General features: G+C 40.6%; 2 protein-coding genes across 4 annotated transcripts in view; both read right to left on the bottom strand.

Moving 5' to 3' along the window:
- CEP192 (centrosomal protein 192) overlaps window positions 1-14,604 on the bottom strand; it is a 135,941-nt gene extending 121,337 nt beyond the window's left edge. The window contains exons 1-3 of the mRNA XM_012472511.3: window positions 14,516-14,604; window positions 6,230-6,397; window positions 4,247-4,372 (exon numbers count right to left, since the gene is read on the bottom strand). Coding sequence (XP_012327934.2) covers window positions 4,247-4,372; window positions 6,230-6,393 — 290 coding nt within the window. The 5' untranslated portion in view covers window positions 6,394-6,397; window positions 14,516-14,604. The remainder of the gene's footprint in view (window positions 1-4,246; window positions 4,373-6,229; window positions 6,398-14,515) is intronic.
- Window positions 14,605-19,709: 5,105 nt separating this feature from the next.
- SEH1L (SEH1 like nucleoporin) overlaps window positions 19,710-25,910 on the bottom strand; it is a 37,148-nt gene continuing 30,947 nt past the window's right edge. Inside the window, exons 7-9 of one of the 3 annotated variants that reach the window (XM_012472507.3) lie at window positions 24,858-25,015; window positions 23,024-23,174; window positions 19,710-20,387 (exon numbers count right to left, since the gene is read on the bottom strand). In XM_012472507.3, the coding sequence (XP_012327930.1) occupies window positions 20,189-20,387; window positions 23,024-23,174; window positions 24,858-25,015 (508 nt within the window). In that variant the 3' untranslated portion in view covers window positions 19,710-20,188. Of the gene's footprint in view, window positions 20,388-21,504; window positions 21,984-23,023; window positions 23,175-24,857; window positions 25,019-25,910 lie in introns of those variants that run through there. The other 2 variants (XM_012472506.3, XM_012472508.3) reach the window with 2 other exon arrangements.

The raw sequence follows: 25,910 nt of genomic DNA, 5'->3' as shown, positions 1-25,910 counted from the left end.
ATTCTGTACTCAGCTCAAGTATTAATTAATTCCAAGATCAGAATAAAGACATTTGAAACACAAATTCCCTCCTCCCCAAGAAGGGGTCAAAGAAGTCATCCCTCACCAAGAGACTGAGGCCATGCCTTTCCAGGCTGCTGACTCTCCAGTACAGTGTCCAAGGAGGCCCTCGTACTCAGACCAACAACCCAGAGCTTCAGACCGTTCAAGAGTCAAGGGCTAGCTCTAAGCACTTACCTCCCCCAGGAACTGAGTCTAAGACTCCCCCTCACCAGGACTCCTATCTTCCATCAACAAGGGCCAACAAGACCAGTTTCCAGAGCTCCTGGCCTCAGCAAAAGTCAAAGTATACCTGAGCCTCAAGATGCCCTCCCATCCCCAACATTTGTGATTTCTTCTGATTCAGCTCCTACAACCAGCCCAGGATGCCTCACTGCTGGCACTCTAAGTCCCTTAAGACTGTACAGCTCTTCTACTCCCCAACAAATAAAACCCTTCTACTGTGCCTTCTAGAATTTACAGAGCTGGGTTGACAAGCCATTCCTGAACCCCTTCTCTGAACATTCCTGTCACTTTACTGCTTTAACGAAAGCCTGAATATCCTGTGAGGACATTGCTACCCCCAAGCTCTGAAAAATGGGGACCCTCATCTCTCCAACAGCCATGGCATCATCATCTGGTGAGGAGATGGAATATATAGGCCCTCCTTGCCCTCAGTGCCACTTCCAGGTCGCTCTCCCTAGAGCCTCACAGCTTTGAATCACCTACTACCCCTCTGTCTCTAGTACCACAACTATATGATGCTGACCCCACCTGCACCTCCAACCCATCTGTACCACCACACCGCTCTCCCTTTCCCTGACCATAACCTCTCCGTCTCCTTAACCTAAAGCACATGGCCAATCTTACATCCTCAGCAACCTTGTCCCTCACTGCCTACAACCCTGGTTAAATTCAATTCTCTGCCTCCTCTTTACCTGCACTCCTATAGCTCAATGTGGCTGGAGAAATAACAGTCCCACACTAAATTCATGCCTATAGCCCTCAAGTTGGGCCCCTGATGTTATCCAGAATCCTAACATTTCAACTCTCTTCATTCATTTTCCTATGCTCTATGTGGTAATTTTACATCTTTTTCTTTAAACCACCAACTCCTCTTCCTCTACCCTCACTCAGACTTGATGGCCATGCTTCCTACTTCATTAACCCTACTTTCAGCCTCAAGCACTGAAAAGGTAACTTCCACAGATTCTTACCACTACATGCACCCACACAGGCCGTCCTCCCACCTATTCCTGCAGAGGAACTGCCCGCAGTCCTACCCAGCTAAAGCTACTCCCCGCACTGCAAGTTGTGGCCCACTCTCTTACTGACACAGACATTACTGCAGCAATTCTCTTCCCCTTCTACATCAGCAAGTTTTATCTTTCCAGGAGATTATTCCTATTATCACGTAAAAATGCAGCAACTTCTCCCACCACAAAAAAAAGTGAAACCTCTCTTCACCCACTACAACCATCAGCTATCACAGCCTCATTTCTCTGCTCCCTTTCGCAGCAAAATTCCACAAGCTTCCTACTGCCTCTAACAGTTAACTCCCGTTCTCTATGAAACTCGCTCCAAGTAGGCTATGGTGCCTTGCCCTACTTCTACCAAACTACTTATCAGGGTTACCAAGGACCTAATCTATGCTAATTCCAAGAGTCAATTCTTTGCCCTCATTTTATTTGACATAGTTGGGTAACTCTTCTTTTATACATGCTCCTGGCATGGCTTCCAGGAGGCACTGTTTTCCTCCTGCCTCTGATCACTAATTCTTAATCTCGCTGTTGATTCCTCCTGTCCCCAGCTTCTCACTGTGGAGCATCCTGAGGACCAGGCCTGGTGCTCTCTTCCATCTGCCTCACTACCAGACCATTGAGACTCAGTGCTCGTGCTGTGTCCACTCTCGCCTCCTATAGTCTCTTCTCCATGTAAAAGCCAGGGTGGGCCTTTTTTTTGAGACAGGGTTCTCACTCTGTCACCCAGGCTAGAGTGCAGTGGTGCAATTATGGCTCCCTTCAGCCTCAATCTCCTGGGCTCAAGTGATCCTCAGAGTGGGCCTTTTAAAACACAATTCAGATGGAGCCCTCAAGTTTCTTCCCGTATCTCTCAGAGTCAGAGTCAAGGTCCTGCTCACCACCTCCCCAGCCTCCCTGCCACTCTGTGATCACAGGGACTACACTCCTGCCTTAATGTCTTCAGGCTGGCTGCACCCTAGGCCTGATGTCCACTTCCCCCTGGAGTCCACATAGTTATTAACTCCCTCCCGTCAAGTCTTGATTCATATCTTCTTTCTTTCTTTTTTTTTTTGAGACAGAGTCTCACTCTGTCGCCCAGGCTGGAATGCAGTGGTGTAATCTTGGTTCACTACAACCTCCACTTCCCAGGTTCAAGCAATTATCCTGCCTCAGCCTCCCAAGCAGCTAGGATTACAGGCATATGCCACTACAGCTAGCTAATTTTTGTGTTTTTGGTAGAGATGGGATTCCACCATGTTGGCCAGGCTGGTCTCAAACTCCTGACCTCAGGTGATCTACCCGCCTCAGCCTCCCAAAGTGCTGGGATTACAGGCGTGAGCCATTATGCCCTTGGCTCATATCTTATGTCCACAATAAGACCCATACTGACCACTGCCTTCAGCCTTCCTAATAACCCTCCTTATCATATTTTATTTTTTTCTAGCACTTTTCTCTTATAATATACTATAAAATTAGCATATTTTACTGTCTTGTTTAACATGTGTTTTAGTCACTGGAATTTCCTAACCACCTGGAGAAGTGGCTGGCACAGAGTAGGCATGCAGTCAAAAATATACAGTGAAGGACTGCATACACAGGGTTAGCATCTTTAATATAAAGAAAGCACCTACATATAAAGGCTATTAAGAGGCAATTCACAACATAAATATAAGTAATGAATAGATATTAAAGTAGGTTCAATACCATAAATATTCAAATACAAATTTAAACACAGAAAACAAGATTGTCTGTAATACCACTATTACCATTTTGGTTTTATAAACTTCCAGACTTTCTTCCATGCATATATACATGTGTATTATGTAAATTATTTTCACCTCTAAAAATCAAAGATTAAAAATAGCACCATCAAATGTTGGGCAGGATTGAGAGAAGTCAGCATTCCCATAATATATCTACTAGGAGAATAAACGGATACAAGTTTTCTAAAGAGCAATGTGTTAATTACAAATTAATGGTCTTTAAAATAAAGTATTTTTAACTCAGCAATTTAAATCCTAGAAATCTTAACAATATCCTAGGTGTGAAAAATGTATATATAAATGTACACATAGGGGAGTTCATTACCTTTGTATAGCAAAACTGCAATAATCCAAATGGCCAATACAGACCTGAGTATACAGTCATTAACACTATGACACAGATTTATATTAATTGTAATTGAAAGCTGAACATAATACTGCATCTTAATTTTTTAAATATAATAAACAGAATGAGTTTAATCTTATTTTGTAAAAAAAAAATTTATTTTCATTTTTCTTTTTCCATAGCCTCATATTAGAAGTGAAAAAAGATTTAAAGGAATAAATGCACATAGAAAATAGTCTGAAAGACTACAAATAAAAATGTACTCAATGGCTGTCCTCTAGTTAGTGGGATTACAGGCCTTTATTGTCTTCCAAATAATTTTCTACATTCTCTGTTTTTTTCAATAGCACATACACCATTTTTAGAATCCAAAAAAAATGTTTTAAAAGACTAAAAATGTGATTAAAGTGCATAAAGAAAACTCTTTGCTGGGTGCAGTGGCTCATGCCTGTAACTCTAATCCCAGTACTTTGGGAGGCCAAGGTGGGCGGTTCACTTGAGGTCAGGAGTTTGAGACTAGCCTGGCCAACACGGTGAAACCCCATCTCTACTAAAAATACCAAAAAAATTAGGTGGGCATGGTGGCACATGCCTGTAATTCCAGCTAATCAGGAAGCTGAGGCAGGAGAATCCCTCGAACCAGGGAAACAGAAGTTGCAGTGAGCTGAGATCGTGCCATTGCATAATAGCCTGGGCAATGGAGTGAGACTCTGCCTCAAAAAAAAAAAAAAGAAAACTCTTAAAGACTCTTAGAATTAATCAGAATTAATTACAAACACGATCACATTGTTATTTTCCACAAGACTGCATAAGACCCACTTTTAACATAGTAAAAGCAAATGAAGTTATGAACTTACTCATCATCCTGGAAGCTAAGCTGTACCCTCTCTATTGGTTCAGTGTCACTCTGGTTTCTGGGAGATGACTCAGATGGAACTGAAAATCTCCCTTCTACTAAGTAAGATGCCTGGATATCAGGATATCTACAAAAAAAGAAATGTTTTAATTGTTAAGAATTAAATTACACATATTTAAATGCCATCATGACATAGGGCTGCGTGACAGTAAAACCAACCACCGGGAGTGAAAACAAATAGGGCCTTTGTATTCCACACCATCATCCTCTGCAGAGCATGGAAACTTGTGGCTCAGCAATAGGGAGTTTATCTGTATTCAACAATACACTCAAAAATCACAAAGCTCTAAAAACTGAGAGCGTTAATACAATCTCTTCATCCCAAAGGACAAGACAATGCTCCTCACTAAATGTTTAGGTTGAGAGAAGACAGGAACGTGGACAATTTAAGCACAGGCAAACTTTATACATTATTCAAGACCCTACATGTAATGGATGTATATGCTATACACAATCCATTTGAAGATACAAAACAAGGTGTATCTGCTAACAAAATGGACATTTTAAAAGTAAAAAAAAAAAAAAAAAAAAAAACGCTAGTTAATTTTGTTTTTTCTTTTTTTTTGAGACAGAGTCTCCCTCTGTCATCCAGGCTGGAGTGCACTGGTCCAATCTCAGCTCACTACAACCTCCGCCTTCCAGGTTCAAGCAATTCTCCCGCCTCAGCCTCCTGAGTAGCTGAGATTACAGGCATGCACCATCACACCTGGCTAATGTTTGTATTTTTAGTAGAGACAAGATTTCACCATGTTGGCCAGGCTGGTTTCGAACTCCTGACCTCAAATGATCTGCCCACCTTGGCCTCCCAAAGTGCTGGGATTACGGGCATGAGCCACCATGCCTGGCCCGGCTGAGTTTCTAAGAAAGAGAAATTTGACTTCAGGAGCTGAAAGTTACTAGAATGGCAAGAGCCAAGTTGCTTCAGAAACCTAGGAGAGACTGAAGGTTGAAAGAGAGAGATAGCCACACAAGTCCAGTAAAGAACAAACCTGGCTGAAATGAACCAAAAAGTGAGGCTATGTCATACTTCTAAATAGACTCAATGACCCAAAACTCTAGTCACAGGTGACTGGATTTGGAACAGATACCTAACCTAAGATGGACCAGAAACTTGTGAGATTTCAAGAGACAGTTCATCAGTCTCCTTGCGTAGCTAGAAATGTAATTCATAGATGTCTTTTGAGAATTTGTGTTGCCATATTCTATAACATGAACAGAAAAGCAAATAAAATCAGTGTATAGAAAAAGAGGCCAGGTATAGTAGCTCACACCTGTAATCTCAACACTTTGAGAAGCTGAGGCGGGAGGATCACTTGAACCCCAAGAGTTCAAGAACAGCCTAGCTAACACAGCAAGACCCTATCTTTACAAAAAAAATTTTTAATTAGCAAAAAAAAAAAAAAAAAAAAAAAAGGAAAAGAGAGAGAAAAGAGAATGAAAGAGTTATACAGAGAGACATAGAGTGGGATGACAAAAACCTAAGACCTGATAGCTTCCCAAATCCCAATTCCTGTCCCTTCTTGCAGCGAAGCTCTGCATTTCCTGCCCTTGATGCCAAGAGATACTCCTTTAACCTTATGATTAATTTTCCTTTGAACTTCGCTACCACAACTTGTTTTACATTACTAGCCATTAATATGACTGAACTAATACAAATCCAAAACACTATAGACAAAAAAAGTAATAGACCAAAATAGATAACTGGTGCTCAAATCCCAAACCCACCCAAACCTACCCACTGAAAAGGCAATGCAATAGGGCAAGAGACAGTAAATTCTGTATTTTCTATATTCATTTCACATATTTGGCCAACTCCCTCACTCATAAAACAAAAAGTTCAAGCTTGACTGAGAAATATTATGTAAATATCAGTATGCTGTAGGTTTTATGGACCTGGAAAAAAATCTGCTAAAACAAATCTTACCTGTTTTCAGTGCTGGATGTATTCCTAGCAAGTGTGGAAACAGCAACAGGCAAGCCAAGATTTGAAGAAAGAGTGACATTTTCCAAAATCCCACTGTTACCAAATAATGAATTGGTTAGAAAGCTTGGAAATGATTCTTCTGCTATCCCTCGAAAATCTTCCATCTCACTGCAATAACAAAGTATTTCTATAGGTCACATATTACTGTAGAATGTTTTTAAATGATTAAAAGTATCGTCTTAGAAAATTAATAAATCTTAGGAAAAAAATCTGTTTTTAGCATCAGTAAGAGGGGAAATAGGCAAATCGTCTGAGGTAAAATCTCAGAATACTTTGCTACTTTATAGCTGAGAACAGAAACCTTAAACGTTAAACTTACCTTTTAAAATTAACATTAATAACACAATACACATCTTAATTTACTCTTCACTTGGTGTAGCAAGAAAAATGAATTACTACAAATTTATCTAGTAAAGAAAGCAAAGATGGCATAATACTGATGGTATATACAAATGATTTGAAGGCATATCTAAAAGTTTGATATTTATGTACTCATTCTAATGCGGAACAGAAAAAGCACAACTAGCAAAAATCTAGCTCAGATCTCACAGTGCTGTTAAAAGTGAATTAAAAAGTGAGTGCATTCAAAGCAAAGTTTTCAGTTAAAGTATAGTTGGCACATAGACAAGGCAAAAGTGGTAAAAGGGGTACACGAATGACTGTATCTGGAAAACACCAGCACAAAACCTATGCTATTACTAGAGAACCTGACCACAGTGCTCTGAAAATGTTAGCCAGCCTCAACAATTTTTCAGAGTACGTATCATATACACACTGCATGGAATTCAGTAAAGGAAATAATGACAAGAGGACAAAAAGATAAATAAATTGGAAAAAGCTAAAAAAAAAATGAGAGGATATTGGCAATGTGCTTTCAAGATTAAGAACTTTTACAGCAGAGTATGGAATGAGAGAGCTTTTTAGGATGACAAACAAACGTGAGCCAAGAAGGAAAAGAATTAAATTTTATTGCATACCTATTAACACACTGAATCCACAGAAAACCTTACAGTGTAGGTATTATCCCATTTTACAGATGAAGAAACAAACTGAGAGACTAAATTAGCTAAATTCTCCCAAGGTTGTAATTAGTAAGATTCAAACCCAGGTCTGACTTGAAAATCCACTCTAAGTGCTATGTCTATGCTAGCAACAGCAAATACACCAATGTATTTTGGCAGCAGGTAAATAAAATAATACAGTAAATGAAGCTAGAATAACAGAATGGAGCTAGATTCTAAAAGTCTGAAATGGTATATTAGAAAGTTTGAACTGTACTCTGCAACTAACAAAGGACTGACACAATCAGCCTGTAGTATAAGAAGGGAGAAGACTTCAAAGCCTGGAAGACTATTCAAAGAGCTACTTAAGTAATAAAGGAGTATACTAGGATCAATGACAAACTGGATTAAAGCATAGATTTTAGACAATATGGACTAATTTAATTACTCTATAAAATAGAAAAAGAGGCCAGGCGCGGTGGCTCACGCCTGTAATCCCAGCACTTTGGGAGGCCAAGGCAGGTGGATCACGAGGTCAAGAGATCGAGACCATCCTGGTCAACATGGTGAAATCCCGTCTCTACTAAAGATACAAAAAATTAGCTGGGCGTGGTGGCGCATGCCTGTAATCCCAGCTACTCAGGAGGCTGAGGCAGGAGAATTGCCTGAACCCAGGAGGCGGAGGTTGCGGTGAGCCGAGATCGCGCCATTGCACTCCAGCCTGGGTAACAAGAGCGAAACTCCGTCTCAAAAAAAAAAAAAAAAAGAAAAGAAAAGAAAAAGTTTTATGACCACTAAAGAGATTATGAGACCAGGTGCAGCGGCTCATGTCTGTAATCCCAGCATTTTGGGAGGCTGAGACAGGCAGATCACTTGAGGTCAGGAGTTCAAAACCAGCCTGGCCAACATGATGAAACCTCATCTCTACTAAAAGCATAAAAATTAGCCAGGTGTCGTGGCAGGTGCCTGTATTCCCAGCTACCTGGGGGGCTGAGGCAGGAGAATCGCCTGAACCTGGGAGGTGGAGGTTGCAGTGAGCTGAGATTACACCCCTGCACTCCAGCCTGGGTGATGGAGCAAGACTCCATCACACCAAAAAATAAGTACTTACTTGATTATCAAGTGTCCATGCCCCCGTCTGAAGCCCACTTTTCTACTTTGCACTCGACCTCAACCCCTTACTGCACTGAAAACCACTCTATCAATCAGCCCCCTTTCTTAACATCTTTGAATCTTCTGTCTGTGCAAGCTGTTATTTCCCCCACCTTTTAAAAAAGGCTTCCTGTATCTCACACCCCATCAACTGCCACCACAACTATCCATGCTCCCTTTATCACATGTTTCCAGAGGAATCACAACTGGCCATCCAGTTCCACTCCTATTCTCTCTTAAACACATCCCAATGTGGCTTTTATCCCACCACACCACCAAAAAAAATGCTTGTCAGCATCAGCCCTGATCTCCCTGTTGCCAAGTCCTAGCATACTGTGATCAACTTCCAGTCCTTTTCCTGTAACCTAACATTCAGCTGATTATTCCTTCCTTGGGGAAATACTTTCTTCACATGGTTTCTACGACACAGCTGTATGGTTCTCTTCCAACTCTACCAGCTGCTGCTTTTCCTTCTCCTTGGCCAGTTCCTCCTTATCTCCTGGACCTCCACAGTGGAAGCCTCCAGGGCTTGATCTTTGACTTCTTCCACCAGCTCGCCCTCTCTGGGTGATTGCCTTCAATTTCAAAGCTTAAAATATCATATAAAATGTACACCTCCATCTTGGGCCTCTCCCCAAACCTCAGATATTCAACTGCCTATACGACACTTCCACTTAGATGTCTAATCAGCGCCTACATTTGAATCTTGATTCCAATTCATTTCCATGCCCTCCAGAAAAGCCTGCCCTTCAGCCTTCTCCACCAGCGAAAATGACAACTCAAACACCTAGCTGCTTAGGCCAAAAACCTTAGTCATCTCTGAGATCCCTCTCACATCCCATCCTGTGCAATCTCTATGCAAATCCCTAATCATACATTAATAATACGCCCAGGACTTTGCCACATCCCCCACCCTAACCTCCACCCTGCTATCACCTTGGTCAAGCCACCACCACTTCCTGTCTGGACACCCACTGCAATAGCCTTTTGTCTTCAGGCCTCCTCTCTGCTTCCCTTAGTCTATTCTGAAAGTCACCCCTACAACATTAGTCAAAGGTCCTCGCTTCTTAGCTCAAACCCTCCCTCCACTGGTTCCCCATCTCATTCAGAGTAAAAGGCTAATCAGGGCCTTTAAGATGGCCAGTCAGGGCCCATATAATCTCTGACCTCGTCTCCTCTACTCTTCTCCCTTGCTCACTCCATTCCAGTCATCCTAACCTCCCTGCTGTTCTGAAACACACTAAACTGTTTCCCTCCAGGACTTCCGCCCTAGCTCTGATCTCTGCCCAGCCTCTGATACTCCAGCTATTCACACATCTTGCACCCTCACTTTTCAGGTCTTTGTGCATATGTTCACTCAACTGTCAGGCCTTGGCTCATCAACCTACAGATTTGAACAGGGCACTCCCAACTTCCTTTCCCTGCTTTCTCTGTGCTATAGTACTGACCACCACCTGGCATGCTATTTAACTCACTTGTTATCTCTTTTTCTTCCCACTTTAGAATGTGAACTCTGTGAGGGCAGAGACTTTGACCATGTGGTTTGCCACTGCATTCCCAGCTAGAAAAGTGCTGGCACAAGACCCTCAATAAACCTGTGTGAATGAATAAAATTTTTAAACTATGTCAATACATAGCAAATTCAGCACCATCATATAATCACCCTCCTTTCAGATCATGCCCCAGCATTTTCTTCTCTTTGATATTTCCAACAATTCTCTCTTCTTGATTTCCATAAACATCTTCAAAATTCTCTCATTTTAGGATGAAGGAGGCTGCCCTGATCTTTCATTTGCACGTCCTGCCACCACCTTCTTTTTCAGAGTACGTATCATATATATACTGCATGGAATTCAGTAAAGGAAATAACGACAGGAGGAAAAAAAGATAAATAAATCAGGAAAGCTAAAAAAATGAGAGGTTATTAGCAATGTGCCCTGAAGACTGAGAAGAACTTTTACAGGCAGAGTATGGGATGAGAATTTTTCTCTCCATTTTCGTTTTCTCTTCCCTTCATGGCCAAGCATCTTAGGAGAATACTCCACAATCAGTACTTTCACAACTCATCTGACATCCTCTTACTTTATCTGCTTCTCGTATGTTAGTGTTACCCAGGATTCTGACCTCAGACTTTGTATCATGCAATTTACTTCTTACACACTAGGGATCTCAAACTCAAACATCTTCAGGAACAAATATTGTTAGAAAACAAGACTTTAAGGACTGAGGTCAGCTGGAAATTACAGGCTCTACCTTAAAGCCAGTTAAATTCAATACAAACACTGTTTTGTATACAAACAAAACACATCTACTAGTATAGTCCATTCCTGAGGACAAAACATATCTATGTTCCAAACACACACTGAAATAGACTATATCTGCCTATCTCCACTATTACCACCTTACCCTACTGAAAAGCCTCCTGACCCCTCTCCATGTTTTTATTCTAGCTGCCCTACAATTAATTATCCACAAAGCAAACAAAAAGACCATTAACTATGAATCAAGTGCCGTGCCTCTTCTGAAAACTCTATGAGACCTGTCACTCTCTCCCACATTCTCAGGCTTATTCATACATACTGGATTTTCTGTTCCTGTAATACCCCTAAAGCCCACCCCTACCACAGGATCTAGAATATTCTTCTCCCAGATATTTGCATAGCTAGCTCCTTCCTTCTTGACATTCACCTCAATTTATATGTTGCCTTCTAAGAGAGTTTATCTCTACTATTAAGTCAAACAGTACCACAGTCTATCACATCCATTTAAATTTCTTCAGCATTTATCACTCTTTATTTTTGTATTAATCTGTTTTCTTCCAGTGAAATAATTTCTCCCTAAGAGCAGGGACCTTGCCTATCACCATTTCCTAACACGAACAATGCCTAGCACACAGTAGGTACTCAATAAGTATCTGTGAAAGAAATGACTGACAACATTGTCAGTCAGTGGGTAACCTCAACTTTAACCCCTATATATTTAGAAGAGCAGCTTCTCGGGGAAATGTCTATCTTGTTCATCCATATATTCCCAATACCCGACAGAGAACTGGAACTACAAGATGAAAATATGAGTTGTAAGAAAGAATCTATAGGGGGCCGGGCGCGGTGGCTCACACCTATTACCCCAGCACTTTGGGAGGCCAAGGCGGGTGGATCACGAGGTCAAGAGATCGAGACCATCCTGGTCAACAAGGTAAAACCCCGTCTCTACTAAAAAATACAAAAATTAGCTGGGCATGGTGGCGCGTGCCTGTAATCCCAGCTACTCAGGAGGCTGAGGCAGGAGAATTGCCTGAACCCAGGAGGCGGAGGTTGCGGTGAGCCGAGATCGCACCATTGCACTCCAGCCTGGGTAACAAGAGCGAAACTCTGTCTCAAAAAAAAAAAAAAAAAGAATCCATAACCCCCAGTTTGCTGATACTCAGTGTCTATTATCAAGTAATATCTAAGTATTTCCCATGTAAATTTGTAAGGTAGCCATTATCCCTATTATTGAGGAAACTAAGGCTGAGAGAAGAGACATTTCCAGTATACACAGCACAAGTGAGGCCAGAGGATTCCCACCCAAGCAAGTCTGGTCCCAGGCTATTCCTTCCTCTGCACTAATTTCACCTCCTGGTGGTGCATGCCTGAAGTCCCAGCTACTCTGGAGGCCAAGGTCTCAGCTTGAGACCAAAAGTTTGAGGTTGCAGTGAGCTGTGACCACGTATGTGAACAGCCATTGTAATCCAGCCTGGGCAACAAAATGAGACCCTGTCTTAAATAAGTATACAGGAACATATGCATCAGTTATATGCAAATACTACACCAATTTCTGTAAGGAACTTGAGCATCCAGAGAATTTCAGTATCCTGGGGCAGGGACAGGTCCTGGAACCAATCCCATGGATAACTTGATCATACTTCCAAATGCCTGACATCTACCTTACCCCGCAATGCCAATACAAAATACAAAACCAAACTTCTTACCTTTCCTCTATTCATTCCTTCTGTTATCTTTAGTCTTCACCCAAGTCCATTCCTATTAAATGGCAATATAATCCAGACACCTAGGACCAATCTGATCCCTCCTGCTCTCTCACCAAATTCTATAGCTTCTAACTTCAAATACAATTCTGGAGCTGAGACCCAGTTTTCTATTCCTAATGCCGGTTGCCCATCACTTTTCATTCTGAACTATCACACAAGTCTCCCAACTAGCCTCCCCAAGTCTAGCCTTGTAATTACTAAATTATTCATTCATATACTGACATGTAAATGATTAAAGTTTATACAAAACTCTTCCGTTATTCCTATTTAGAAGGGGCCTAATCTAAAGAAAACTTAGAAATTATGCAAAGAGGCCGGGCATGGTGGCTCATGCCTGTAATCCCAGCACTTTGGGAGGCCGAGGCGGGTGGATCACAAGGTGAGGAGTTCAAGACAAGACTGGCCAACATGGTGAAATCCCGTCTCCACTAAAAAATACAAAAAAAATTAGCTGGGCATGGTGGCTCGTGCCTGTAACCTCAGCTACTTGGGAGGCTAAGATAGGAGAACTGCTTGAACCAATACCCGGAGGTGGAGGTTGCAGTGAGCCAAGATTGTACCACTGCACTCCTGCCTGGTCTACAGAGCGAGACTCCATCTCAAAAAAAAAAGAAATTATGCAAAAATCATTCATGCAACAATCATTATCAAACATAACCCATGAAGAACACTGTACTTGGCACCAAGAATGCAAAAATAAATAAGGCAGCTCCGCTCAGGGAGCTGACAATCCCTGTCAACTACGGTAGTGTTAAGTACTTCAACAGAGCTCTGCTAAGGGTGCAAAGATAACAAAACCCATGGGAAGATGCCTCAAGATGTAACTTAATATCTAGTCTCTTTTCCAGAAAGGATTACACTTGTAAACCATTCATGAACATAACATTCCTAAAGGAAATTTCCTTTAATTTCTCACATTATTGCATCACTCACCCCTCCTCCATCATCTCAAGTAAAGACAGTATGTTATCTTTTCTTCTACCATATTTAAACTGAGTAGTTATATTTGCAATTTCTCGTTATTTCTTTAAAGTAGTGACCTCAAATTTCACATCTAGATTCACTAATTACATTCCTAGGTACATAAAAGATTATTGACCATAGCCATTAATCGTATTTCTATGTATACAGTTAAACACATTTAAAAGCATATGCTGTGGAACCCAAAGCCGAGTCAAACTTCCCTAAAACTCATCATTTACTCTTGGCACTTTAAGATATACTTTAAAATTAGGTAGGCATTTGGTATATTATTGTTCAAGGCTTAACATAAACTTTGCCCAGAAAACTGAAATTTGGAGAAAAAGTTGATTTTGGAGCAGTATAAACGCCAGTCGAATGACCTCAAATTAATAACAGCAAATGGAAATACTGTCATATAAACCGCTGTTCTCCAAACGACTGCCTTAAAAAGATCCTCATGTTTTACTAAACAAACTCTGAAATTAAGAGCAAAGTAAAAGTAGAGTGTATTAACATTCGTCTCATTTCAGTTCATAATGAAATCATAGGCCAGGAATGTAGGTAAACTATTAGGAATAAATGAACACAGCCTAGCAGAAACCAAATCAAGTGAGTAAACGGAAGACAAGGGCATTAAGCATTAAGTTAACAAGGTTACTTCCTGGGTCAGAATTTTAAACAAATAGGAGAAATAGAACCGCCCATCACAATGCACATAAAGCAACCACCACTGGTCACTCCACAAGCACTTTGCAAGAAACTCCAGAGGGAAGCACAGAGACGGCCTGTCCCTCAAGAGTTGCAAGTCCCCAGACAGGAGGAGAGGAAAGAAGGATGTAATCCCCACTAAGAGTCTACCTCATCACGCCTGGCCAGAGCCCAGTGACAAAGAGGCATGCAATTAATCCCACGGCTGAGCTCAGCTCGGAAGCCCGGCCAGGCGCGGAGGCGCGCGCAGAAAGCGGCAGTCACTCCTCTCGCGCCTTGCGAGCCTCGCAGCCCCACAGCCCTCGGTCCGGAGCCTGCGCCTCCGCCCGACCCAACCGTCAATGACCCACCAGCCTGGCAGCCGAAACGTACGCTAACGGTGGATGAGTCGGCCTCCTGCCAGTGCGCAGGCCTACACACCGGCGAAACTCCTCACCGAGCCCGCGTCCCAGGCGGCAGGGGGAAGCGTGAAGCGGAAGGTCCAAGAAGGGAAGGGGTGTGGAGCACTCCAAATGCGCGTGCGCGTGCCCCCGTCCCCACACCGGCTGCAGATTGGAACTACAGTACCGCACCAGCCTCTGGTTTACGTCTGTTCGCGGCACGCGGCAAGGGGAGGGGACTGGGGCCGACTTTTGATTGGACAGCACGAAGAGATGGGGCGGGAAGAAGCCCGGTGATTGGTGAGGACAGCACGTTCTTGGATTTGAAGCGAGGAAGCCGCGCGCCCGGCAAGTCCGGAGGAGGAAATGAAGCTCTGCGCTGGCGGGGATCTGAGGGACATCTGCCGTTGGCGCCGCCTTCAATGTCTTGTTGAATTTGAAAATAATGCTTATTCTGTTTGGGGCTCCAGGGCACCACCAGTCACTCTATGAGCAAAGAAGTATTCCCGGTCAACAAATCCCCCCCATAGGTCTCGTCCTTCCGTGGGCAGAAGCCGACCTTTCCTGTTGGTAGGCGCTGAAATGCCTCAGGTTTCACCTTCAATAAATAATTCCTCGGGATCCAAGTTTGATGACAGTGCGCTACATCCAATCATCTCTTGGTGACAGAGTAGGGTTTGTCTCGACTGGGAAAAAAGTGAGATGAGGCATAATTCGTCCCTAAGTAGCTTCCTACTTTTCTCCATCCTTCTTAGGCCACAAATCCCATCACCGCCATCTGCTCGGCACAATTCTTTAACTACTATACTACTTCACTGAGACCATACCTTTCACTCAAAATGTACCTCAGTCCTTTTCAGTAAGGTCTCTTTATCTCAAAATTTATTTCATATAGTCACAGAGGGAAAAAAGTCCCTCTTTTCCAAAGCTTGCTCCTTAACTTCATGCAAGTTACTGAAAGATGGCCGGCGCACTTTAGTGGAGAGAAGAGGGAAAACGCAAAGTAACAGTCCCTAGTCCCGAGGTTGGCCTGGTGGGAAAATATATCTGCTTATTTGACCACTTTCTACCTCCTGCAAGCGTGGCTCAGCTGTCATTCTTGGATATCCTCTCCACTGGTTTCCTTCTCTCCGCCTACAAAAATGCAGCCCCTCTCCAAACACACACACACACACACACACACACACACACACACTGAGACACTGAGGAAGGAGACCCCCTCCTTCTCTCTGCCTACAAAAATGCAGTACCTCTCTATCCAAACACACACGCTGACACTGAGGAAGGAGACGCCCTCTTTCTCTCTGCCTGCAAAAATTCAGCACCTCTCTATCCAAACACACACACACACACACACACACACACACACACACACACACACACACACACGGAGATCCCCTCCTCCCGAGTTTCAAAGGCCATTTCCCTTTTAGCCTTCTACATTGCATCTCAAAAGAAGTTAAAAGTCAGCCAGAGGAGGGACCGGTTGGCGCCAGTCAGGTCTAAATCACGGATATGATATGGAGGGATTTTCCCCGCAAGGTACTGTTGTTGCTTAATCACGATTAGACGCCCCCCCCCCCCGCATCTAAGTCACGTCCCCCACGCTCTCGACCCTCTCACATGTGCACCTCTTAGACTGTAAGCTTTTAAAAGGGCCAGGGTTTTCTTTGTCGGGGAGCTCAGTTGTTGAGGCATCCATGCCTGCTGCAGCTCCTGGCTGAGTAAAATTATCACTTCCTTCCCTGTTCAGTGTTCCAGAGATTTGTTTGTGGCCCTCCTGCTTCAACACCACACAGCAGACACCCACACCACACAGCCCACACACTCACATACAACCACACATACATACCACACCCATACACAACACACACCCACATACACCCCACAAGCACACATATCACTCACACACAAATACACCCATACACCACACACACCCCTTCCTTGATTCTGCTTCATTACTAATGACCATTCTTGTCTTCTTCCCTTAATGGTCTCCACTTTTTTTTTCCATAGAGGAAGCCAGGCTTCCACTTTTTACACCTTATTTTGACTCATTTCATGGTGTGTCTATCTTGGTCCTGAACACGTTAAGTTCATCAGGAATGGACTCCTAATTGTCAAACTCAAGTCATGTTTCCACAGTTCTTGATATCCCTTCTTGGAACCCTACAGCGTTGGTATTTGCAAAGAGTAAACTACCTTTATTCTACCTTTGTCCACACTCAATGAGCAAAGATAAATGGAGAAAAATCTCAAGATTTTATGAATCCCAAAAAAGTAAACCAAATATTTAGCCACAGAGCTGAAAGGGTATACTGGAATGTAATGAGCCACCCTTCTTAAAGTATCTTAACCTCTTTTTCTACAAAGTGGTCACACATTGGAGGTGAACTGCTTAAATATGTCTACATGTTCCAGACTGTCACTCACACCAGATACTTGTTAATAAATGTCCTTCCGTAGGGCCGGGCGCGGTGGCTCAAGCCTGTAATCCCAGCACTTTGGGAGGCCGAGGCGGGTGGATCACGAGGTCAAGAGATCGAGACCATCCTGGTCAACATGGTGAAACCCCGTCTCTACTAAAAAATACAAAAAATTAGCTGGGCATGGTGGCGCGTGCCTGTAATCCCAGCTACTCAGGAAGCTGAGGCAGGAGAATTGCCTGAACCCAGGAGGCGGAGGTTGCGGTGAGCCGAGATCGTGCCATTGCACTCCAGCCTGGGTAACAAGAGCGAAACTCTGTCTCAAAATAAAATAAAATAAAATAAATGTCCTTCCTCCACAAATATCCTAAAGTCATCAGCACACTCCCTGTAACACTCAGCAACCTGACAGGACTCTTGTTAACAGAGATCTCTGATTCAGAGTCTCAGCAGCAGGAAAGCCTGGACTCTTTAACACCAAGCTGCCTGGATCTGAATCCTCGCTCTAGCTCCCTCTTCCAAATTGTGTAGCCTTGGGCAAGTAGCTTTAACTGGCCAGTTTCCTTGTCTGTAAAATGGGGACAATTAAAGTGCTTGCTTTAGAGGCTTACTGTGAGGATTTAAAGCTATTCCTATAAGGTATCTAGAGAAGTACTGGTCCATGGAAATACTCAACAAACATTAGCTATTATACCTCAGTATCTCACCTCACTTGACAACTGGAAAGGAGGAACAGAACTCCCACTGTGATTTCCAAATCTCTTTAGACACTGAGCAGAGCCTGCAGAGGCCCCACGCAGGGTGCCTCCCAGGGAATAAGAAGTAAGGCCTATCTAGTTTTAAGTTCAGACATCTCTCTTAGTTCCCCTTTTACCAACTGTTTAAAGTGGTATGCCTCAGCCACTTTTAAAACCTTCTACAGGCCGGGCGCGGTGGCTCAAGCCTATAATCCCAGCACTTTGGGAGGCCAAGGCGGGTGGATCACAAGGTCAACAGATCGAGACCATCCTGGTCAACATGGTGAAACCCCGTCTCTACTAAAAATACAAAAATTAGCTGGGCATGGTGGCGCGTGCCTGTAGTCCCAGCTACTCGGGAGGCTGAGGCAGGAGAATTGCTTGAACCTGGGAGGCAGAGGTTGCGGTGAGCCGAGATCGTGCCATTGCACTCTAGCCTAGGTAACGAGAGCGAAACTCCGTCTCAAAAAAAAAAAAAAACCTTCTACAATGTAACCACAAGGTATGATTTCAGATTAATGTCCCACTAGTTCCCTAAATGTAACCTACTCTTTCATCAGACTGGTACTTATATCCTGTTCCCTAAACACACCTGGCCTTTTTTTACCTATTGAAATTGGGCACCCCTTCCAAATTCTGCCAGCTTAAATAACTTGTCTCTTTTATGCCTACTATACAATTTCTACCATTATTACAAAGCTGAACCCATTATCTTTTGTAAATTCCAGAAATGCCTTCTCCCACGAGTGCAAGTCTGTGTGCAGACTACCTTTTTTTTTTACTTTAACATACCCCAGTGTTTAGCACAGTATCTTGCACATCCTAGATGCTCAAGATTCACCAAATTGGAGAATGGTCTCAATTTCATTATTCCATTCTAACCCCAGGTACCTCTATGATTGAAAGCTCAAAGACATGGCTTCTTAATTCTGAGTTAGATTCAGCAGTAAGATTTCTTGTTTGATCCTTGCCTCGTTTAAGAAAAGAAAGACCTTTGAGAATTATTTTAAAAAGGCATTCACATTGAAATGCTAACCTTAGAGACAAAACATTTTGATGACTAGACAATAAAACTCAAATGTTCCTTAAACTAAAATGAATAGGCTAGGTGAGTTGGCTCAGGCCTATAATCCCAGCACTTTGGGAGGCGGAGGTGGGATGATGGATTGAGCCTAGAGTTTGAGACCAGCCTGGGGAAAAAGCGAGACTTCTTGCTACAAAAAATAAAAATATTAGTCAGGGAGTGGTGGTGTGCACCTGTAGTCCCAGCTACTCAGGAGACTGAGGTGGGAGGAGCGCTTGAGCCCGGGAGTTCAAGGCTGCAGTGAGCCATGATCATGCCACTACACTCTAACCTCAGCAACACAGTGACACCCTGTCTTATAAAATGAATAGAATATTTCTATCAGCTCTTAATCCTTTGCATATTAAGAAGTTCTAGGGATATGATACTATTCAAGGAAAGGCGACTTTGAAAATTAGAATACTTTTAACAATTGTGTCACCTATGTGATTACCTGATAAGACACATGAAATACTGTTCAAAACACCTGTCTCTCTCTAGCCCTGATAGGTTAAACCCTTGATAATTCCTCACAAAACTGAACCAAAACGCCTATTACTAGTTTTAACCATTTTGCCCCAATTACTGTCAAGTATGTTCTAATTTTAAAATATTTTAGAAAAAAATATTTTCTAACGTTGACTAGATTGAAAGTCAACATCTGTCCATTCTATATGTTAGTCTACATACTGACTTTCTACCTTTTAAATAAATGTAATATTTGCTCACATCTCCTAATTTTTATTTGTTTGGGTTTTTTGTGAGATCATGAAAGGAGAGTAAGCCTTGGCAACTATCTTAAATAAAATATATCCTATTTTTATAAGGCAAGAGATTCATGTATTTAAATATATATTATATAACCTACTTGGATAATTACAAAAGCTTTAAACAGTAATTCTAAGCAGTGAAAGGCAATTTCCTTTTAAAAAAAAAAAAAAAAAGACCAAAAAGTCCACATTAGGTTTTGCTGCTTTATACACAGGAATAATTTATTTTATTTTACATACTCGTCAGTTGCAACATTAGCCTGTAAAATTAAACCCATTTCTTAAGGTCTCAAAGACAGAATAAACATCATAATAATATGCTTTCACATTAGCCAGTCTGATAAAGCATAAGCAACTTAAGACTATCGTAACAGTTCAAAATAAAATCACAGAACAGGCACTTTGAAGTCAGCTACTGTGTATAATTTCACAGTTAACATTATTTGGACATACCTCATTTCATCAAAGGTTATCACCCAGAGAAGCAAATGTTCCTTTGCTGCAGACGCACAAACAGATTTAGGTTCTGAACACTGTATTCTGGTTGTAATACATGCAAGACAGACCCTAAGTTAGAAAAATCTTCTGAAAGAAAATGAAGAAAAATAGCAGCCAGAAATGAAAGCATTTACAAGTACTTGAATAAGGCCTTTCAATGTTAAGTCTGTTTTAAACCCCTTCATTCTCAGGTAAGGGATTAAGAGGCCGAGAGAGGTATCGTCTGCGAGGGTGAGGATACTGGAGGTTGGCAGTGTCAGCATCGCAAGAGTGCTCTACCAGAGGAGGAAGAGGAGGAGGAGGAAGGAGCTGGGCATAACTGGACCATCTCGATCCAGCCCGTGGGGAATCCAGAGGGGGAAAGAAATACCTGAAACAATGAAGACAGGAACAAACACCAAACAAAACAAAAACAACAGGAAAAAAAAAAAAAAAAAAAAAAAAACAAGAAAAAGAGAAAAGTAGTAAATACAAAGAGAACCAAAGAGGAGAAAACATGCTAGGAAAAAAAAAAATAGCACAAATCAAGACCCTCACTCAAACCAAGATTGCTTAAGTAAGTATAGAAACTTGAAAGAAATACAATCTGTTAAACTTAAAATGTCAAAAAAAAATCAATATAAACATTACAAAGAAAAACATTAACTTTATAAATTCAAAACATTTTCTAATCTCTCAGAAACATCTGATGCTGTTCTGTTCATTTACAAATCTAATAAGCTTTTTATTTTAAGCAATGGTTCACTCACAGCAGAAGCAAGCACACTTTTTTTTTTTAGTGCATACATGATACTGGGAATACAAAGAGTATGGCTGGCTAATGCAACATGCTTTTGAAGAATTACATTGAACACACTTATTTTTCTGCAAAAGCCTTAGAATAGCTACCAAATTTTGACAAGTAAAAGGATTCACAGAATGACTGTTCCCTATTGTGAATCTTCTTCCATCTTTTAACTTACCAGGAATACTTATGCATTTTAGCAAACTTAAATATTTATAGCTTTGTTATCAAGGTCAGAGCTTTACAGGATATGAACTAATTTAAACAGCCAACTAAATTAAGAAAATCTTGAGACATGGAATGCTGACATTAATTTACATGCACAATTTTAGTAAAATTTTAATGGCTTCTCTTATAGTACGTGTCCAAATTTTGATGTGAAGGAAACTAAGCCATGAAATAAATAACACCATAAAAATATACAAATGTATATTAGAAACATTTATCTCTTTAGCGAGTATCAATTAAAAACTTAACAAAAAAAGGGTTTCCATCTTACTCCCAAATTATAAATGAAACAACACCAAATGCTTAACCTGGCTATAAACTGTACAGTCAAGTTACTTTCATTTTACTATTACTACTTTACTAATTCACTCCTTTACTAATATTTTTTAAATATTACAAAGAAATGACAGAGTTGTACTGAATATCATGTATAAAGCAATTCTACAAAAAGTAAACAAATCGACACTCAAAACAATCTTTATGAAAAATATTTATTCAATATTCAAATTAAAATTATAAAAGTTCATTTTAAGTTGTTTTAAGAAAGCAAAAGAAATATGTCTGTATTTTCCCAAAAATTAAAGTGATATTTCCCCTCCTCTCAACTACTTATATAAGAAGGTTAACAACCCTTTTAATCTTTAAACCCAAGTTAGTTTGAGGAGCATTTCAAAAAATTGTTTTGGTGACAATGTCTCAACAGAAAGCCTCTCCATTTATATTTCAAAAGTTTCAAATAGTGTCAACAAACTGACTAGTACAAAAAAATATACACTGTATTTTTAAAGGCCTTTTGGGTTGCGTTTAGTAGTAAGCAGGCTGCTGGTGTATCTTGGGAGAGGTCAAAATGGCGCTGGGGAAGGGGAAAAGGAGCTCGCTTTCCATTCCTGTGTGCATGCAACAAGCAGCAAAACAGCAAAGTTACTCCAGTTAGCTTGTACTCAGCTGTGCTTTCTGTTAAAGGACATAATACAAATGGAAAAGGGAAAATGCATCACAGATCTAACACAGATGGTTATTGGCACAATAAGAATACAGATCAAAACGTCGAAGCTATTTACAAAAGAAAATACATAGTACAGGCAGTGACCAAAAACCAGACTTTAAAAATCAACTCTAATATTATTTGTTTCATGAAATAATCTTTATAATCTGGTATCTTCCACAGTAACCTGAAATTATTTTGATGCACATATTTACAACCTCAAAATCAAAAGCAGGACTCCTTTATAAAAATATAACAATATAAAAATAGTTGAAATTTTAAATACAATTTTCTTCTTTTATTTAGGATAACAACAGGATAACCACAGGACAGTTCATTAGGCTGTGTTTTGAAGCTTCCTGAATTCTATTCCAAATTTATTCACAAAGGCATATTAAAATAGTTTTATCTTACAAATTCACGTATTTAAAATTTGAACATGAAAATAAAAGGATGACTCTTTAGATGACATCAGATATTCCTTATTATGATACACAAGAATCTAACATATGCTAATATTTTAAAAATCAATCTCAGATTTTATTTCCTCTTATTTCCAATAAGTTTTAAACACGAAAACCAAATAATTTAATGTACTCTCTTCTAAAAAGCCTTAATTAATGTATTTTATTTAAAATTTCAGTTTGACTTGATGCAAAGACTACACTACAAGCACTAAAAAACAGTAATGTTCATTTGGACTAAAACCCTCACTATTAAACCAGATAACCTCTTCCTCTCACTGTTGCAGAAGTTGAATCTTAAACCTATAAACATTTCTACCAATAGATTACTAAAGCTTCAGAATATAATGTGATAGCCTCATAACCTACCAGCAAATATTCTGACCAAGTAAGCCAAATACAAAATGAATTCTTAAACGCTAATATAGTTTACATGTGAACATTTCCACTCCATTTTATAATCCATGAAATAATCCTCCTTAAGTATGGCTACTAGAATGATTTAAAACAAAGATAATTTCTAGTTTTCCCATTAAACAGCCTACCTGCCAGCAGAAGATCCATTTAATGAATTCTGAAGACTTGGAATATTTGAACCTAGGGAAGGATTTGAGTTTCCCTGCTGAGAACTCCCATTGACTGGGCTCCCATTACCTTTCAAAATACCAGTACACTTCCAATTGTCCATATAATTAGCTAAAAAGAAAATAATCAAATACATTAATGTGAATAATACCAATGCCTAAGGGCACAAATCTGTACCCATGTCCTTAAACTACAATTATAGAAACGAGAGAAGCTATGGGTTATGGCATTTCTTTCAGGATTAACATTAAAGACACTTTTTAAATGAAAGACATAATATCTTCATTTTAACAATTTTTTAGAAGTTTTCAAAGTATCACTAATTTTAAAAATATAAAGCTTTCACCAGCCATCTTATAGATATTAGCAGAGACAATTCTCTGAAGTACTACATGTTCACATTATGAAGTTAATATTAAAATCTTCATTATAATATTAAAGTCTTCATTATAATGAATTTCACTTACATATATATATATGTAAGGTAATGAAGCTGTCTTCTTAATTATGCAAGTATAATGTATATGGGTACCTAATGTCTTCTGAAATGGATGTAACAAAACTTTCGGAGCTTGAGTGGCTTATCCAAAATGGCCTTATTAGTTTGAATGCAAAATTGGTCTCTGAAGATAATGAGCCCAAGAAAATCAAGTTAGGCAGCCTACCGAGGAGCATGGCAAGGTGGTCCTGACTAAAGCCTAGAGGCAGAAAATGACAGCAACGCCTTTGAAATCAAACTACAGTGAAGAAAGGAAGGTCTGGGCTGGTTCTATCAAAGCCCAAAATTGAACATGGGAGGCCCTCAAGTTTAGCCAGACTGCACTTTGGGAAACAGTAAGTGCTAGAGGGTAAACAAACTAAGACAGCTATAAATTTGAATGCTAAGTATGAGACACCATTCATAATGGTGGTGCACAAATCACAGCCATCTCTGCCCAATGGATAATCATCCAAGGAGAAGTGCAGAACCAAGCTACAGAGACCACAGTCAATGTCAACCGACCAGACCTTCTCTCTCAGCCTGGCACTTGTAAGAAACTTACAATCAGGAGCCCGAGGCTCTTAACTTTTGGGAGCTGCAGAGATGAAGCAGGGAAGATACTGGATTTTCTCCTATTAAGAACTGATTGTCTAAAGCAATTTATTTGATAAAATAAGAATGACTATAGTCCTAACTGAGTTTGTAAAGCAGTCACGTAAGGTATATATATGACAAATGGTATCTTTTTATTGGAGATACTGCATATTCTGTTGTAATTAGTTTTAAAAGTTGCTCCGTTCGATATAACTTAAAAAACAATTCAGTCATTAATTGCTATGAACTAGGTTAACTGATGGTCAAAATAACATAAATTAATATGACATCAATTTAAAAGTAACTGTAAAAGACCATTTTTTTTTTTTTTTTGGAGACAAAAGAGTTTCACTCTGTTACCCAGGCTGGAGTGCAGTGGTGCGATCTCTGTTCACTGCAGCCTCTGCCTCCGGGGTTGAAGTGATTCTCCTGTCTCAGCCTCCCAAGTATCTGGGATTACAGGCACCTGCAACCACACCCAGCTAATTTTTTGTATTTTTAGTGGAGATGAGGTTTCACTATGTTGGCCAGACTGGTCTCGAACTCCCGACCTTATAATCCGCCCGCCGTGGCCTCCCAAAGTGCTCGGATTATAGGCATGAGTCACTGCGCCTGGTCTAAGAGACCATTTTTAAAACATACTTCAGAGTTTACATTTTTAAGTAAAAATTCCAGAGCAGAAATACAAACCAACAATTACCCCTTCACTGAAATCTTACCTTTCCACAATCTTACACATCCATCATCTCCCGAAGATGCTAGCACTGTTCCTGTTATATTCCAACTCACTCGCCAGACCTGAGAATTATGATTATCAAACTGAGCCACTATATGGAGTTCAAATTTCGTTGGCCCACCAGAGGAAGTCAGTTCTTTCCTGCTAATAAAAAAATTTTCTGAGGGACTCTAAGCAAAGTTTTAAAAAAATAAATAAATAAATAAATATAGATAGATACACACACATACACACCATTCTAAATTAACACAAGTTGTCTTACACACCACATTGCTTTATTATAATGTGCATATTTGCATAACACCCGCCCCTTGGTCCTTGAGCTGGGCCAGTGTCATTTTCATTTAACTTGCCAGAACCTGGAGTGATCCCAGCACATAAATGATATTCAGTGACTGTTTCATGGAAGAAAGAAATAACAAAACGGGATGATTTTAGTCTCCCACACAAAGCTGAGAAATAAAACAGATTATAATAATTAATTCTAAAAGGCAAGACAAGGCCAGGTGTGGTGGTTCAATGCCTGTAATCCCAACACTTTGGGAGGCCGAAGTGGACAGATAACTTGAGGCCAGGAGTTCAACACCAGCCTGGCCAACATGGTGAAACCCGTCTCTACTAAAAATACAAAATAAAAAACTAGCCAGGCATGGTGGCTAGTGCCTGTAATCCCAGCTACGCAGGAGGCTGAGGCACAAGAATTGCTTGAATCAGTGAGCCAAGATCAAGCCACTGCCCTCTAGCCTGAGCAACGGAGCAAGACCTTGTCTCAAAAAAAAAAAAAAGGCAGGGCAGCAAGTAGGAAAGAATGAAAGAATAGAAAGAAAAGAACTGAAATTCACAATTCAAAATTAAATGTTATTCACAAGACTATCTCAATACTAATTTAGTTTTTCCTAAATAGACTGCCACTTCTCATTAATTTAAACATTTATAGAGTATCAGTTATAATCGGCGAATTCTATTAGCCTAAATAAAGCACAATTAAGATAATATGAATCTGCTCTCTTTACTCAATTCCCGTTTCCAAGAAGAC

The sequence above is a fragment of the Aotus nancymaae genome, unplaced genomic scaffold (genome assembly GCF_030222135.1).
Source record: "Aotus nancymaae isolate 86718 unplaced genomic scaffold, 86718_ANA_hifiasm-v0.15.2.pri h1tg000020l, whole genome shotgun sequence".
NCBI classification, from domain to species: domain Eukaryota; kingdom Metazoa; phylum Chordata; class Mammalia; order Primates; family Aotidae; genus Aotus; species Aotus nancymaae.
This window is presented reverse-complemented; position numbering and strand designations above follow the sequence as displayed.